Source organism: Drosophila navojoa, chromosome 4, assembly GCF_054131105.1.
Source record: "Drosophila navojoa isolate 15081-1374.11 chromosome 4, UAZ_NAV_1.0, whole genome shotgun sequence".
Lineage (NCBI taxonomy): Eukaryota > Metazoa > Arthropoda > Insecta > Diptera > Drosophilidae > Drosophila > Drosophila navojoa.
In genome coordinates, this window is record NC_142892.1 from 18,947,408 (window position 1) to 18,966,400 (window position 18,993).

Here is an 18,993-nt window from a genome sequence, read left to right on the forward strand (position 1 = left end):
ACTTATACATTATCCAAGCTCAACTATAAACTTGAAGCGCTTCGTTTAGCACAGACACAAACCGTACCATAATGGTATTTCAACTGTAAGTGACTATGCTTCGCAAACTGTGTTTAGCCAAGACACACAGCAATCTGATTTGTGCATTGGGTGCGTAGCTGTAAGTGTAGCACAGTTACTGTCAAACTGAATTAAACTAAACTCGAATTAATGATTGATTTTTATTTGTAGTTATTTTTATATTTACCTGGCTAAGGCATTGGAACTTATTTGCCTGCGGCCGGAGCTGCAAAAGATTGGAAATAAATATATTAGAATAAAGTAAAATTCGAATAAAGCAAAATTTAATATATATATTAAGTCCAGTTACAATAGACCAAACAAACTATGTAAAAATGGTTAATCAAGATTTAATTAAATGTGCCACAAAATGGCCATTAATCGCCTTTCGATTGGAAGCCCCGTTAAGACATTTCTATAAACTGATGGCGTGTCGAGCGCAAAATGCAAATTAACTTGTTGACATTGAAGAAAGACTACAAAAAAAAGAACCCAAATACAGAAAAAAAAACACTAAACACGTGATCAAAACAGATATATTTACAAAAAGGGAAAACAACGGCCACCCACGCGAGCCATTGATGCCTACAGAAAAACTAAGCCAACAGAGAAACAGGTAAAACGACAACACAAACAACAACCACACAACGAATAGAAAATGCAGACAAGGAAAACTGTAGCAGCAACAACAACAATACCAACAACAAAAGCAAACAAACGTCAGAGACAAAATAATTGCGACGAAAATAACTAAAATTAAGTTGTAAAAGTGGAAGAAAAGAAAAAAATAAAAATAAAATAAAACAATAACAACAGCAACAACAAGTGTAAAGTGCATTTTAGAGAAAATGTGTCAAACGTAAAACATGTGGAAATATTTTTGCATGTGCAGGTGTGTGGAAATTTTTGGAAGACATTTGAATTTGGTGCAGCGAGTTTTCTATGTGAAAATCGAGATAAATGTTTATGACATATAAATTAAATAATGTATATATTTATAAGGTATTTTAAATATAAAAGCATGTATATATATTATGAATTTATTTACTTTTATTAAACATTTTTTTTTTTATTATTATTTGATATTTATTCATAATATATATACATACTTTTATATTTAAATACCTTATAAATATATACATTATTTAATAATAATAAACAAAAAACAAATAATAATTAAATAAATAAAAATAAATATAAAAAAATATATATAAATAAAAATATATTAATAAAAAAATGTAAATAAAATTAAACATATAATAAATATCAAAGAATATAAAAAATACTGTTAAAATCGTAATGAAAAAATATTTACAAAAATTTGAAAAAATGGAAATTAAAATAAAAAAAACTTAAATTATTTCCAAAACAAAAAAATGTAACAATAATTAAAATACAAAGAATTCTCACATTTATTTTGTTACAAAAATCTTGTAAATAGAAAACTTTTCAAGAAATAATTTTCATTTGCTGGCAAGCGTAAAACTTCAAAGAAAATATTTGTGCTAAATGCGCTTCTTACATATGAACAAGTGCAAATGGCTTTAAAACTGTATAAACTAATTTTCAATACACAAGTTAACAGCTGCGGAAGCTGCAAAGAAACTTTTATAATTCAAGCCAATTATATTCGCTGCTAAACACGCCGAAACGTAGCTATTTCTTAGCCAAATTGAAATCAACAGCAAGATTTCAGGTCAAATGTTTGCCCAAAATTAAAAATTAAAAATTAATAGCAAAGCAAACAAACTGCAGAGCAACAACAATTAAAAGCTTGTATGGGGTTCGCTGTTAGCCTCGCCCAACCACAGCCCAAGTGACCATGCCCACAAAGTGAACTCATTAACCCACTTTGCACAGTTGGGCTAGAAATAAAAATAAAAAAAAATAGGAAAAAAAACTGTCTCATCTGGCTTATGAGTTATTTTCAGCAAGGCTATAAAACGCGAGCAGAAATAAGCCAAAGAAAAACTATAATTAGAAGAAGAAGAAGAACAACCAATGCGAATTGCAAAGTTTTTCCAAGCCAAATAAATCAGACGGACGAACTACTTTGATTCAGTTTCATATGGGTAAAAACAACAAAATGAAGAGCAGATGAAAAAAACATATTCAAATTCATAAATAAGTTGGCAACACTTGCCCGCAAATTGGCAACGCGCAAATTGTCCAAAGTGTTGGCTCGACCAACAATTTTAATGTGTTGCAAAGTTGCGCAATTTGTGCAGCAATTTTCAGCAGCTGAAAAAAGAAAACTGGAGGGAAAACTGGAATTTTCATATGCGGCCAAGCAAATGCTCTTTATCGAACCTATTTGAAGTGCTTGAAATATTGAAGCGGAAATCGTGTTGAATGTAATTTTGCGTAATTTTTTCATTCCATTTTTTTGCTGGCCATGTTGAGGGGCAAGTCGCGTATGCCTTGGCTGCTAAGGAAATGTAAGACATCACACAAAATTGGAATAGGAAAAACAATCTTATGAGTAAAATTGAAGGGAATGCGAATTTTTGCTGTGATAGAAATTACCCTGTAAAGTGAATGGCATTTACATTTATCCGACAAAAGGCTTCATCTAGAAGAGTGATGAGACGGTTATAGAAATAGGAATTTTGGCATATGATATATGTATGTATATATACAAGTGTATATAAAATAAGAAAAAGAGACATGGAATGGATGGAATATAGAAAATACAGAGAGAAAAGGAACGAGCAAGGACAGACTGCAGAGAATGAGAGAGAAAGTAATGCATTGAATGAAAGCATCAAACTTAGGAGAAAGAGAAAAAGACAGAGAGAAAAAGAGGGAGACAGGGAACGCGGGGCAATAGGGAGTAGGGTAGAGAGTATGTGAGAGAGAGAGAGAGAAAAAAGAGCGACTATTGACGGAATACAGGCAGAGAGAGAGAGAGAGAGAGAGAGAGAGAGAAAGAGGGAGAGAGAAAGAGAGAAAGATAAAGAGCTCCCTCTGCAATGCAATAAATAAAAAAAAGTTACTTTTAGGTATTATTTAAGTACTTCGTGGTCTTTTATATGACTTTAATAAATTTGTAAAAAATCTAGCTTCATCAAGCATATTTTATATATCATTATCAACAACATCTACTTGGCCATCTCTGGCATACCCGTGTCATGCCATTCGTAGAGGGTATACAAACAATTTGAGCAATGCGGTTGGCGTTGATTTGTCTGATGCAGTGGTTTCTCGCATTTGATTTCATTGATGCAAATTGAAATTGGCATCAAAAGTGGCTAAATGGCAGCCGAAAATTGTAGCCAAATGTGGCAGCAGGTGCAAATCAGCAATGTGTTGTGCGACATTAGAATGTGGCATGAGTCGAGCAACTGCAGCAGAAAATGGAGCATTTAAATGACTGACTAGCAAACAGCTTATGTCAAAACTAACTAACTAAAAATAGACAACAACAAAAACTAAAAGTTATTAACCCAAATTGCAGTTGAACAAGTTTTCAAAAGCTTCGCTCGCATTAAAATGATAGAAGCAACAAAAAAAAAAGAGTGTATTTAAATAAAAAACAACGCACCGAGCTGACAGTTAATTATAAAAGCGATCAAGGTAATGACATGTAATCAGCAATAAAATAAAATAAAAGCGAAAACCACAGCGGCGAAGCAGTTTAAATAAAACATGTTTAAGGTCACATTTGGTGTTTCATTATTATTATTATTATGATTATATTTACTTTTTTTATATACGAAATCAATTGCCAATGTGCGCTACTATTTGGCCAGCTGTAGGTAACTCAACTAGGTAACCTTGATATGCCCAATATGCCGTTAAATTAACAGCAACAGCAAAAACCACTTTGAAAACCACTCGCAATTTTTGTGTAATTGAAACGCCGACCGGAAATTGATTATTAAATTTCGTCTGTTTTCAAGTCCCTTAAAATACTTTTGCTCTCTTTTGCATTGACTTTCGTTATTTTGTATATACATATATAAAATAAATATTATAAATAAATATATATGTATATACTAATTATTGCACAAAAGCCGAAGCTTGGACACTCTATAAAATCGATAGAATCGTTTCTTTATGGAGTTTTGTATTTTTTACCCTTTCCTTCTTCGTTCCTTCACTAGCTCTTTTGGTCTCACTCCCTTTCATTCCCTCTCTCTTTCTAACACCCTAATAAATTCCATTTAGCTTTTTGCTTCAGTTTATATCAGAATATTTTAAAAGATATCTTTAAGGTAAAACAATAGCCTAACTTTCTGTTATTTATTTTTAATTTTTTTAAATGTCTACAAATATACTATACTAAATATACAACACGTACAAGCCCAAGATTAGATACTCTCAAGGAAGGCAAACAAAGTCCAACTAGAGCAAACAAGAGAATTTGCTAAACTTTGCCATGAGAGAACTTTTAAATATGTCAAATTTAATAAACAGAAATTCAAGCTAAATATGCTTATCTCTAAAGAGTTGATTTAGCTTTAATTTATCTATTAAAGAATTCAAGCTAAATCTATTATCATTAGCTACAACAATTTAAACGATTTTATTTTATTTCATTTACTCATCTTTTAAAAGTTTATTTAGCTTTAATTGATTTAAAAGTGAATTCAAGTTAATTGAAATTGATTTATCTTAAAATTCCCAGAAAAACATTTATGTTCATATGTATAACATATATATTCATTCCTCTTTTATCTTGATGTATATCTTCTCTAAATATTATCAACATGTTTCTATATATACCCATTTACCCAGACCTTTCAAATGACAAGCTCTCGTGTTGATCAAGAGAACCCGGTGCAAAAAAAAAAAAACACACACACACACACAGACACCTGTTGCGTCAGCAACTCCCGCTCAAACCCTTGCTCTCGCTCATCATTAAAATACTTCATCATCAAATACTCCCCTTTGCTTCCCGTTGCGCCCTGTTGCCCTATCTCTTTTACGCTCATTGCGTTCCGCTTGGTTTGCAGCTGAGAATTCTGTTTCGCTCGCAAAGGGCATTAAAAAATACGAGGGGCCAGAGGGCGCACATTACATGCAATGGCAATTCGCATAAATAAAAGATTTACATTTGAATTTTATACTATTTTTTGTAAAATGACATAACTAGAAAGTTTTGCTCAAACTGTTGATTATGTGAATAGGTTAACTAAAGAGTGTGTGTGTGTGTGTGTGTGTGTGTGTGAGAGAGAGAGAGAGAGAGAGAGGGGGAGAGAGATGGTTCATTGCTCCAGTTTGTGTTTGCTTTAAATAAAATGGCATTAAATATGCAAAAGCTATTGCATATTATTATAAACTCTGCTTCAATAATATACAATTTTTCAATATAGTTCATATATAGAGAAGATCTACAACTACAGTATAACTACTGCTACAGATTTTAGATTCTATGGGGTCAAGAGTAAAAGTTTTTTCGGTATAAGATTTAATTCGCATAAGTTATGGGTAGAGCCTGTTAGAGAGCTAAAAACTAACCCAGTTAGCAGAACATATTTTATAAATGTTCGACACGAAGCTTAACTTGAAATTTGAATAAAAGCTAAATGAACCGAAATGGCTGGAATATATATATTTATAGCGAAATATGCATATACAGACATGCATATAAATTAAATTCAGTCTAGTCTGAATATAAAAGGAAACATCTAAGCCAATGGAGCGTTTCAGTTCTGCCCTGACTGGGAAATCCGACCGACTGCTCCTTAAATATATATTAATGTTAATAAACAAATATAAATTAAATATATATATATGTATAAATATATATAAAATTATACATATATATGTATAAATATATATAAATATATACATGTACTATGTTATATATCTATTATCTGCCTATGATCTATAACATATAACAATCCTCTGTCTATTCTCTATAACATCGCCCAACTCAAGCATTACATTCACATTCTCTAGCTTAGTTTCACATGCCGTCCCCTTCCTCTGGGGCGTTGCACGCCTTGAAAACTTGAAAGTTTTTTGTTTTTTGCGTTTAATTAAAAGTGACTTTCCTAGCTGTTAGCTGAAAACGCTAGGAAATGACAATAGTTGGCGTAATTAAGCGAGCTTTTCACCTGTGCACAGTTTTCCAAATAAACGGTACTGTGGAACATAAACGATGCCCTAATGTCCATAAAACTAGTGGTAAATGCGGTTTCTCAGGTAATTTAATGAGCCGCTTCTCAGGGGCGCTTGAAAGGCGTGCTCAGACACTGGCCAACCATCCTTTGGCAATCGCCATGAATTGCGGCAATCGAGTATAACACGAACTATGGCCAGAAAACTAAAACTGAGAAACTAAAAGTAACTGTTAGAAGTACTTTGAGGCATTGAGGCGTTTCATAATATACTGTGTAAACACATATATTTATATTGAACTACAGCAATAGAAGCAACTTCTGTAAAGCATTTGGCATTTGCATGCGATGTGGCAAATATTTATGAAGCCACAAAGTAGGTCAATCTATAAACCTGAGAGAGCTGCTAAAGCTAATACTAAAGCCAGCAATCAATTAGACAGTAGGCCAGGTGTTTGATTGATTGTCTCGGGGGATGGGCATCGAGCTGCGCCAAGCCTTATTGTGTATTTGAGCAGCCACAATAAATAATAATACAAGTAAACAAAATAAAAACTCAGCTCTGTTCGGGTTCCATTGTCTGCTTTGAATTTTAAGCAGCGAAGTTCAAGAAACTCGCAACTTTGGCTGATTATTTAATTTTATTTGTTTTTTTACCTGGCCCCGCTTCTGTCTCTCCAGCAACTATTTTTCCGCATAAAAATAAAGGCTTACGGCTTATGGCTTATAGCCAAAGCAGAAGCATTCATAATTTAGTTGAATCGTCAAAACTTTCGTCTTGACTGCTGCTCTGACTTTTACCTTATTTGCAACCGGGCAACAGGTAATGTAGCAAGTGCGGCAAACAGGTCTATTCACACATACTATGTAGATATTTATAGAAGCAAAGGGCAGCGGGCAGCGGGCAGCCGGATTGAGTTTTGTTTTGAATTTTGTGAAACGCGACCCTTTGTCAGGTGACTTGAACAAGGTTTTAATTAGCAGTTGACTGTTAACATGCGCACTTGACACGGTCGCAACAATGATTTAAGCCGACGTTGACAATAAGCCACAACGAGAACTGAACGAGCGGTGATGTAATTTTAGATCCATCTACAAAATAAATGTTCTTAAATTGGGCATACAAATTACATACTGGGAAGAATAGCATAATAATAGTAAATGAATGCATATTCAAATAAATATATGCCCATTTATTTATTATTATAAAGCTCTTTTTATATATCAAAGAATATGTGTGGAAGAATAATTTAACTAAAAAGAACCACTTAAAAAAAAAAAAATAAATAAATAATAAATATTGAAAAATACGTAAATGAAATAATATATATAATAAAATAAAAAATAAGATGAAATTATAAGATAATTAAAATATTAAAGAAAATAAATATTACAAAAATATTAACTAAAACTAAAAATAAATAAAACTAAAAATAAATAAAACTAAAAAAAAAAATAATAAAATAAGAATACTTTATAAATTTAAAATTATTAAAAAAATATATAAATAAAAATAAAAAAGTATATATAAAAACAAATAAAAAATATTAATAAAATAAAAATAAGATTTTCTAATGTATACAAAAATAAAAAAAAAAAATATATATATATATATATATATAAAATATAAAAAAAAAATATTTTTAAAATATGTAAAAATTTAAAAAATTCAATATATTTTAAGAAAATTTAAAAAAAAAAATTTTTAAATTCAATTTATTTTAAGAAAAATAAAAAAAAAATTTTTAATTTTCAATATATTTTAAGAAAAATAAGAAAAAGAAAATAAAATTTAAAAATATCTAATATTTAGAAATAATAAAATATGTTAAAAAATATATAAACTAACCATTATTAAAAAAAATAATAATAATAATAATAATGAGCGGCCTGAAAATATTCAATCAATAATGAAGTATATGGGAATAAAAACATTTCATTGAAACCTAAAATTCTATAATCGATTCAAACAAAAAAAAAAAAAACAAGTAAGAACGTTGCAGTCGGGCGCTACCGACTGCGAAATACTCATTCACAGTCCCTTTGAAAATTTAATTTAATTTGGCTTTAAAAAAAATTAGTACAAAACAATTATGCTTTTTGATTATATTGTAGCATTTGGTAATTTTTATCGAGTAATCGATAATTATTATATTGATCGTGCACTTTTTGAGTGAAAATGTGTGGTAATTTTCGTTAATAGCTTTTGGTCACACCTATTGCAGATTCTTTAGCGTTTGTTTACATTACAAAAGCGCGCTTTTTAGCATTCTAAGAATTGCGATTGATTTCTGGATTTTCTAGCTGTTATTGTAGTTTTGTCAGATGACGCTCTGTTATTAGCTTATTGTATTTTAGCTACCAGTTTGTAAAGCAAAGCGATAGCGTGGGCGCTAAAGGCGTCGCAAGTTATGTTACAGCGGCGGAGGTTCAAGTCCCCATCAAGTTTCAGTTTTTTTTTTCATAAATATTTCGTTTTTTATAAAATAGATATTTTATTCTTCTTAAAAAGCCCTCAAATATGTATGTACGCATATATGCATGTATATGTATGTACATACATAAGACTGCACGCATATGTAGCATCAAGCATTCCAGCCTTTCTTATGCACGCGCTCATTTGTATGTGTGTATGTATGTATGTACACATAAATGCATACTCTAGCGTTGACATGAGACTGATTTGTTTTTGCTTTGTTCTTGAATTTACCATCCGCTACTCTCATAACAAGAATCTTATTTTTGCATTTCATTTTAATTACTATTGTTGACAGTAGGTGGTAGCGTTGTTGGCAAAGGCGCCGGCTAAATTTGTTTTTGTTATTTTTGACAAACATGGCTTGGGTGCGAGTTCAAATCCCGCGGAGAACTTTTTTTTGTAAATTGCAAATTTTGTTATTTTAGCTTCTTTTATATTTTTTAAATATTTAAATTTTATTTTTAGATTTTATAAAAATGTTTCCTTCCGTGTTATCAATGCCTATTAAGCCTATTTGTATATTCATGTACATACATAGATAGCTCAAGCATATAAATGTCTCAATTTGATACTATAAATGCCGATTGCCACGCCCCTAGTGGCCGTAGACACCTCATTTTTGGCCAGTTCTTAGAAAGAGCTAACGGTAACGTAAATGCGAAATTTGAATGCTTACGCTCAAAAAATGTGAAAATTACAGGGTATTTTTCGATATGCCACGCCCCCAAAAAGGCGTGACAATTATTTTTGGGGCATCGATAGAGGACGTTACCAGTAACTCAACTATCCAAATTTGAAGCTTCTAGCTCTTAAACTGTAGGAGATATAAAGTTTTGCGGTTTGCCACGCCCCCTTTGGGCGGACATATATCCACCATAGCTTGTTGGACTTGGGAGGTCAACTCGCGTATATATACCAAATTTCAAGTCTCTAGCATCAATAGTGCCTAAAATATAGCCAAATTTGAAAAATTACTATATCTTCAGGTCCGATTTACCACGCCCCCAGTAGGCGTAGACATAAAATTTTTTCATCAGTCATTATAGAATTATAGCATTAGCTCACGTGCGAAATTTCAACGTTCTAGCCTTAGAACTTTAGGAGATACAGTTTTATCTGATTTGCCACGCCCCCAATGGGCGTAGATATATCCACCATAGCTTTTTGGACTTGGGGGGTCAACGCGGATCTACATACCAAATTTCAACTTTCTAGCTCTTCAACTAACATGATTTCTGGTATATCGGAAAATGCATTTTCCGATTTGCCACGCCCCTAGTGGGCGGATCGGGAAAATTTTAACACTTTATAAATCGGAGTTATACACGAGTATGTGTTCCAAATTTCAAGTCTCTAGCTTCAATAGCGGCGAAATGAACTGCGTTCATACGGACAGACGGACAGACGGACAGACGGACAGACGGACGGACGGACGGACGGACAGACGGACGGACAGCAAGACGGACATTGCACAAAACCAATATACTAATTCACTTCGTGAATGAGTATAATAATTCACTTCGTGAATGAGTATAAAAACTACAGCAATAGAAGCAACTTCTGTAAAGCATTTGGCATTTGCATGCGATGTGGCAAATATTTATAAGGCCACAAAGTAGGTCAATCTATAAACCTGAGAGAGCTGCTAAAGCTAATACTACAGCCAGCAATCAATTAGACAGTAGGCCAGGTGCTTGATTGATTGTCTCGGGGGATGGGCATCAAGCTGCGCCAAGCCTTATTGTGTATTTGAGCAGCCACAATAAATAATAATACAAGTAAATAAAATAAAAACTCAGCTCTGTTCGGGTTCCATTGTCTGCTTTGAATTTTAAGCAGCGAAGTTCAAGAAACTCGCAACTCTGGCTGATTATTTAATTTTATTTATTTTTTTACCTGGCCCCGCTTCTGTCTCTCCAGCAACTACTTTTATTTTAAGAAAAATAAAAAAAAAATTTTTAATTTTCAATATATTTTAAGAAAAATAAGAAAAAGAAAATAAAATTTAAAAATATCTAATATTTAGAAATAATAAAATATGTTAAAAAATATATAAACTATCCATTATTAAAACAAGTAAGAACGTTGCAGTCGGGCGCTACCGACTGCGAAATACTCATTCACAGTCCCTTTGAAAATTTAATTTAATTTGGCTTTAAAAAAAATTAGTACAAAACAATTATGCTTTTTGATTATATTGTAGCATTTGGTAATTTTTATCGAGTAATCGATAATTATTATATTGATCGTGCACTTTTTGAGTGAAAATGTGTGGTAATTTTCGTTAATAGCTTTTGGTCACACCTATTGCAGATTCTTTAGCGTTTGTTTACATTACAAAAGCGCGCTTTTTAGCATTCTAAGAATTGCGATTGATTTCTGGATTTTCTAGCTGTTATTGTAGTTTTGTCAGATGACGCTCTGTTATTAGCTTATTGTATTTTAGCTACCAGTTTGTAAAGCAAAGCGATAGCGTGGGCGCTAAAGGCGTCGCAAGTTATGTTACAGCGGCGGAGGTTCAAGTCCCCATCAAGTTTCAGTTTTTTTTTTCATAAATATTTCGTTTTTTATAAAATAGATATTTTATTCTTCTTAAAAAGCCCTCAAATATGTATGTACGCATATATGCATGTATATGTATGTACATACATAAGACTGCACGCATATGTAGCATCAAGCATTCCAGCCTTTCTTATGCACGCGCTCATTTGTATGTGTGTATGTATGTATGTACACATAAATGCATACTCTAGCGTTGACATGAGACTGATTTGTTTTTGCTTTGTTCTTGAATTTACCATCCGCTACTCTCATAACAAGAATCTTATTTTTGCATTTCATTTTAATTACTATTGTTGACAGTAGGTGGTAGCGTTGTTGGCAAAGGCGCCGGCTAAATTTGTTTTTGTTATTTTTGACAAACATGGCTTGGGTGCGAGTTCAAATCCCGCGGAGAACTTTTTTTTGTAAATTGCAAATTTTGTTATTTTAGCTTCTTTTATATTTTTTAAATATTTAAATTTTATTTTTAGATTTTATAAAAATGTTTCCTTCCGTGTTATCAATGCCTATTAAGCCTATTTGTATATTCATGTACATACATAGATAGCTCAAGCATATAAATGTCTCAATTTGATACTATAAATGCCGATTGCCACGCCCCTAGTGGCCGTAGACACCTCATTTTTGGCCAGTTCTTAGAAAGAGCTAACGGTAACGTAAATGCGAAATTTGAATGCTTACGCTCAAAAAATGTGAAAATTACAGGGTATTTTTCGATATGCCACGCCCCCAAAAAGGCGTGACAATTATTTTTGGGGCATCGATAGAGGACGTTACCAGTAACTCAACTATCCAAATTTGAAGCTTCTAGCTCTTAAACTGTAGGAGATATAAAGTTTTGCGGTTTGCCACGCCCCCTTTGGGCGGACATATATCCACCATAGCTTGTTGGACTTGGGAGGTCAACTCGCGTATATATACCAAATTTCAAGTCTCTAGCATCAATAGTGCCTAAAATATAGCCAAATTTGAAAAATTACTATATCTTCAGGTCCGATTTACCACGCCCCCAGTAGGCGTAGACATAAAATTTTTTCATCAGTCATTATAGAATTATAGCATTAGCTCACGTGCGAAATTTCAACGTTCTAGCCTTAGAACTTTAGGAGATACAGTTTTATCTGATTTGCCACGCCCCCAATGGGCGTAGATATATCCACCATAGCTTTTTGGACTTGGGGGGTCAACGCGGATCTACATACCAAATTTCAACTTTCTAGCTCTTCAACTAACATGATTTCTGGTATATCGGAAAATGCATTTTCCGATTTGCCACGCCCCTAGCCTTAGAACTTTAGGAGATACAGTTTTATCTGATTTGCCACGCCCCCAATGGGCGTAGATATATCCACCATAGCTTTTTGGACTTGGGGGGTCAACGCGGATCTACATACCAAATTTCAACTTTCTAGCTCTTCAACTAACATGATTTCTGGTATATCGGAAAATGCATTTTCCGATTTGCCACGCCCCTAGTGGGCGGATCGGGAAAATTTTAACACTTTATAAATCGGAGTTATACACGAGTATGTGTTCCAAATTTCAAGTCTCTAGCTTCAATAGCGGCGAAATGAACTGCGTTCATACGGACAGACGGACAGACGGACAGACGGACAGACGGACGGACGGACGGACGGACAGACGGACGGACAGCAAGACGGACATTGCACAAAACCAATATACTAATTCACTTCGTGAATGAGTATAATAATTCACTTCGTGAATGAGTATAAAAACTACAGCAATAGAAGCAACTTCTGTAAAGCATTTGGCATTTGCATGCGATGTGGCAAATATTTATAAGGCCACAAAGTAGGTCAATCTATAAACCTGAGAGAGCTGCTAAAGCTAATACTACAGCCAGCAATCAATTAGACAGTAGGCCAGGTGCTTGATTGATTGTCTCGGGGGATGGGCATCAAGCTGCGCCAAGCCTTATTGTGTATTTGAGCAGCCACAATAAATAATAATACAAGTAAATAAAATAAAAACTCAGCTCTGTTCGGGTTCCATTGTCTGCTTTGAATTTTAAGCAGCGAAGTTCAAGAAACTCGCAACTCTGGCTGATTATTTAATTTTATTTATTTTTTTACCTGGCCCCGCTTCTGTCTCTCCAGCAACTACTTTTATTTTAAGAAAAATAAAAAAAAAATTTTTAATTTTCAATATATTTTAAGAAAAATAAGAAAAAGAAAATAAAATTTAAAAATATCTAATATTTAGAAATAATAAAATATGTTAAAAAATATATAAACTATCCATTATTAAAACAAGTAAGAACGTTGCAGTCGGGCGCTACCGACTGCGAAATACTCATTCACAGTCCCTTTGAAAATTTAATTTAATTTGGCTTTAAAAAAAATTAGTACAAAACAATTATGCTTTTTGATTATATTGTAGCATTTGGTAATTTTTATCGAGTAATCGATAATTATTATATTGATCGTGCACTTTTTGAGTGAAAATGTGTGGTAATTTTCGTTAATAGCTTTTGGTCACACCTATTGCAGATTCTTTAGCGTTTGTTTACATTACAAAAGCGCGCTTTTTAGCATTCTAAGAATTGCGATTGATTTCTGGATTTTCTAGCTGTTATTGTAGTTTTGTCAGATGACGCTCTGTTATTAGCTTATTGTATTTTAGCTACCAGTTTGTAAAGCAAAGCGATAGCGTGGGCGCTAAAGGCGTCGCAAGTTATGTTACAGCGGCGGAGGTTCAAGTCCCCATCAAGTTTCAGTTTTTTTTTTCATAAATATTTCGTTTTTTATAAAATAGATATTTTATTCTTCTTAAAAAGCCCTCAAATATGTATGTACGCATATATGCATGTATATGTATGTACATACATAAGACTGCACGCATATGTAGCATCAAGCATTCCAGCCTTTCTTATGCACGCGCTCATTTGTATGTGTGTATGTATGTATGTACACATAAATGCATACTCTAGCGTTGACATGAGACTGATTTGTTTTTGCTTTGTTCTTGAATTTACCATCCGCTACTCTCATAACAAGAATCTTATTTTTGCATTTCATTTTAATTACTATTGTTGACAGTAGGTGGTAGCGTTGTTGGCAAAGGCGCCGGCTAAATTTGTTTTTGTTATTTTTGACAAACATGGCTTGGGTGCGAGTTCAAATCCCGCGGAGAACTTTTTTTTGTAAATTGCAAATTTTGTTATTTTAGCTTCTTTTATATTTTTTAAATATTTAAATTTTATTTTTAGATTTTATAAAAATGTTTCCTTCCGTGTTATCAATGCCTATTAAGCCTATTTGTATATTCATGTACATACATAGATAGCTCAAGCATATAAATGTCTCAATTTGATACTATAAATGCCGATTGCCACGCCCCTAGTGGCCGTAGACACCTCATTTTTGGCCAGTTCTTAGAAAGAGCTAACGGTAACGTAAATGCGAAATTTGAATGCTTACGCTCAAAAAATGTGAAAATTACAGGGTATTTTTCGATATGCCACGCCCCCAAAAAGGCGTGACAATTATTTTTGGGGCATCGATAGAGGACGTTACCAGTAACTCAACTATCCAAATTTGAAGCTTCTAGCTCTTAAACTGTAGGAGATATAAAGTTTTGCGGTTTGCCACGCCCCCTTTGGGCGGACATATATCCACCATAGCTTGTTGGACTTGGGAGGTCAACTCGCGTATATATACCAAATTTCAAGTCTCTAGCATCAATAGTGCCTAAAATATAGCCAAATTTGAAAAATTACTATATCTTCAGGTCCGATTTACCACGCCCCCAGTAGGCGTAGACATAAAATTTTTTCATCAGTCATTATAGAATTATAGCATTAGCTCACGTGCGAAATTTCAACGTTCTAGCCTTAGAACTTTAGGAGATACAGTTTTATCTGATTTGCCACGCCCCCAATGGGCGTAGATATATCCACCATAGCTTTTTGGACTTGGGGGGTCAACGCGGATCTACATACCAAATTTCAACTTTCTAGCTCTTCAACTAACATGATTTCTGGTATATCGGAAAATGCATTTTCCGATTTGCCACGCCCCTAGTGGGCGGATCGGGAAAATTTTAACACTTTATAAATCGGAGTTATACACGAGTATGTGTTCCAAATTTCAAGTCTCTAGCTTCAATAGCGGCGAAATGAACTGCGTTCATACGGACAGACGGACAGACGGACAGACGGACAGACGGACGGACGGACGGACGGACAGACGGACGGACAGCAAGACGGACATTGCACAAAACCAATATACTAATTCACTTCGTGAATGAGTATAAAAAATAATAATAATAATAATAATGAGCGGCCTGAAAATATTCAATCAATAATGAAGTATATGGGAATAAAAACATTTCATTGAAACCTAAAATTCTATAATCGATTCAAACAAAAAAAAAAAAAAATATTCAAACCAAGAATGAGTAGCATTAATATGTTATATAAACTCTGGGTTAAAATATCAAAGAATGATACAACTATTCCAGTATCAAAAGCATATAGAAAAGTATGAAATAATAAAAATATATTTATATGTTAAGCAAAAGCGTCAGACAGTATTCATTTATGCTGATTGTGCAAGAGCCAAGAAAAATGTTCGGCTATAACTTTTCAATACAAATAAAACTTGTAATGATTGTTTGTTTCTTCAGCTATCCTATATGTACCTATAAAATATCTCATTGTCTGCATTACGCCCTCTTATAAAAGGTAAGCGATGTTTGAGTGCACGACTCAAAGATCTGTTATTGTCGTGCTAGCTGGCAAAAATCAATTGAAAGCTGTTTTATGACAAAAGGAGAAGTCAACAAAATATGTGAGAGCAGGAGGGGTCAAGACATTGCGATTTCTATAGAAATACAGGTAACAGTTACAAACATATATGTACATAAATATATATATATATATATATATATTTAGCTGACTCACAATTGACCGACTGTTCAGCAAAAGCAAAAAAACAAATTAAGGCGAAAGTGTTTATGTGGGCGTTTGTTTGCCAGCAAGTGGGCGTGTTTCATTGTGGTTTCTTTTTCTTAAGAATTAATACATTTAACAATGCTTTACATAACAGTTAAGTGCAACAACAACAACAACAACAACAATTCGCAACCATATATTATTAAGTATACGCACGTTTTTCTCATATGACTGCGGTCATAGGGAAAATATTCATAATATTCATCATCCATATGAAGTTTGTTGCTTCTGTAGATTTATATAGAGTATATATGTGTATATTATGCTGGTCTAGTTATATTTCTTGTTCTTTATATATTTATATTTATTCTTAACGCTTATCTGTGCGTTAACTCATTTGCTTATTGTTTTGGCCATTGGCCGCAGTGCGCGTCATTGCAAAATGCCTTCAAGTTGGATAAGATAAACATTAATTAGCCAGAGAAGCTTTTAGCTTGCTTTCAGTTACATGAGTTGGCACTTGATTGGGAGTGGGAGCACACAGCACAAGGAGCACTTGTTCAAGGTGATATTTTATTTATATATAATGTATTTATATATATTTTTTCTTTTTTTTTCTTTTAGCTCAGTTTATTGCAGCAGAAATCACAGCTGTTCACATTAATCCTTGGCCAACTGTCGCCTTAACATTCACTTTTTTTATGGACATTGATTTGACTTGACTAAGCACTAACAAAAAATAATTCAGTTTTAGCCAGACTTTCGAAATGGGCCAACCAACATCCACTCTAGCCACACTTTTCAATACAAATAACAACAGCAATTGCGACTCTGGTTTCTATGGCTAATACTGTGCAGACACGCGCTTTTCATTTTGGCGCTTTTCTTGGCTCTGATAACGTCGTTAAATAGCGCCGCAGAAAGCGAAAATGAAATCGAAACCAAAAATGAAAATCAAATCCAAAGCAAAATGAAATTCATGTGCAGCAACTGCAACTTAACCGACTTTTATGGCTGCTTAAGTGCAATTAAGGCTATAAACTGATTTGATTTTGATTGATGCGGCGCTGCAAAGGGTGTGCAATAAGACAAAGACAAATACCAAGACCAAGACACGAACACAAAGCAAATGGAAAAGAGAGTGTGACAAAGTCACTAGACTGCGATTCAGTTTGTAATTTGCTGATTCAAGGCATTGAAAGCATTTGCTAAGATTTTCATTTACATGGATGGAAAAGGGCGTGTGCAATGCCCAATGCAGTCACGTGTGTGTGTGTGAGTGTGTGTGTGCCAGGTAGACAGACGTGTCAGAGGTGGAAATGCACGAGACTTTATGCGTTCTCTCTCTCTCTCTCTCTTGCACACTCTCTATAAGCATGTGCAACAGAAACAAATGAAATATATATATACACATACATATATCTTTAGTTTTGGCCGTTCGTCAGTTGTTGACGCTTGTTGCAGCCATTAAGGCGTGACGCCGTAAATTACCAAAGTCTAAACTACAATAGAGACAAGCAGAGCGAGTGCTTCAAAACAATAACTCATACTAAATAGTAAATACTTTGTACGCGCCACAACTAAACGCGAAAGCGAAATTTATTGCCAAAAACAATATAAGAAAACAACTAAAGTATATATCTCTCTCGTATTTATTACAACTCGTCTTCGCACTCATCACAAGTGTTTCGCTGCGTTTGCGGCAAGACTTTCACATACTTTTTTCTACAGCCCGGTGGAATTTTGTGTTGATTTTTATATGGGCACGCCGGAACCGATTGTGTGACGACGGATGCGTTTCGGATGCTAAACAATACGCAGCTAAAATCCGCAAAACAAATGAGCGAAACAGTTAAGACAAACGCGAACCGCGAACCGCACACGTTTGCAGCTAGTTTCAGACTGAAAATCAACGCAGACTCAATCCAAAAGGCGGCTAACAAACAGGTTCGACGCAACCAAAGGCGAGAGAGAGAGAGAGAGAGAGAGAGAGAGAGAGTAAGCAGCAATGAGCGTAGCAAAACATAACAAACAAAACATTGGCCAAAAGCGAGAGAACGAGCGAAGCATCAGAAACTATTTGATAGTGCGTGGGCAGCGGGGGCCAAACAATGCTGCCAGCTAGTTGAAAAGGCTAAAAGGGTTAACAGAAAGCATACAAAAAAAAAAATTCAATAATATACACTTCAATTTGCATCTCTCATTATTAATTACTCTCATTAATTTTCATTTACCTTAGCCAATCATTTCTTATTCACAAAATCTGGCAGCCTCAGCTCTGCATAAAAAAGATGCCACTGCACCTGCAACACGTTCGCTTGCAACATGCTCGCAGCGAGCCGATAAGAACTTGGCCCATACTAAATTGCTGCAGCATAAAGGGAATTTTTATATACACATATATGGATAAATATTTATTTGACTGTCGGAGTTTTTTTTCTTTACTTTTTCTACTGCAAAGTTAACGGTTTGGCTGCCAAAATGTCGCGCTGACACGTTGCCAGCAAACGGCAAAACGCGCTGCTGCCAAAAACTGTAAAACGTGGGCCTATTACCAGCAGCCAAGAGCTGCCAATTAGCATTGCAGTTAGACTACCAAAAAGTTTATCAAGCAGTTACCAGCTACCTTAGGCCAAATTAATGGAGCTTAAAAGATACGAGCTCTATAATTTATGCCTCTACATTTTCTCGGAGAAGTGACAAGCGCAGTGAATTCAAAATGGAAGGGAAGAGAGATATTATCTATGCGGCACAGAAGTCATAGCTCATCAGGCAGCTAGAAACGGGACTTAAGTTCCAGTTGAATTCAAAATGAATTTATCCTAGAGAACTCACATAAGTGCTATAGGGAATATTTTATGAGGTATTGATCGTAGAGAAAGTAGTGCTTATAAAAATAATAATGA

At 34.1% G+C, this 18,993-nt stretch overlaps 1 protein-coding gene across 8 annotated transcripts in view; it reads right to left on the reverse strand.

Moving 5' to 3' along the window:
- nuf (rab11 family-interacting protein nuf) overlaps positions 1-18,993 on the reverse strand; it is a 64,139-nt gene that overhangs the window by 26,358 nt on the left and 18,788 nt on the right. For 6 of the 8 annotated variants that reach the window (XM_018102158.2, XM_089259497.1, XM_089259502.1 and 3 more), the window contains one exon: positions 248-286. In XM_018102158.2, coding sequence (XP_017957647.1) covers positions 248-286 — 39 coding nt within the window. Of the gene's footprint in view, positions 1-247; positions 287-16,303; positions 16,554-17,806; positions 17,975-18,993 lie in introns of those variants that run through there. The other 2 variants (XM_089259504.1, XM_089259503.1) reach the window with 2 other exon arrangements.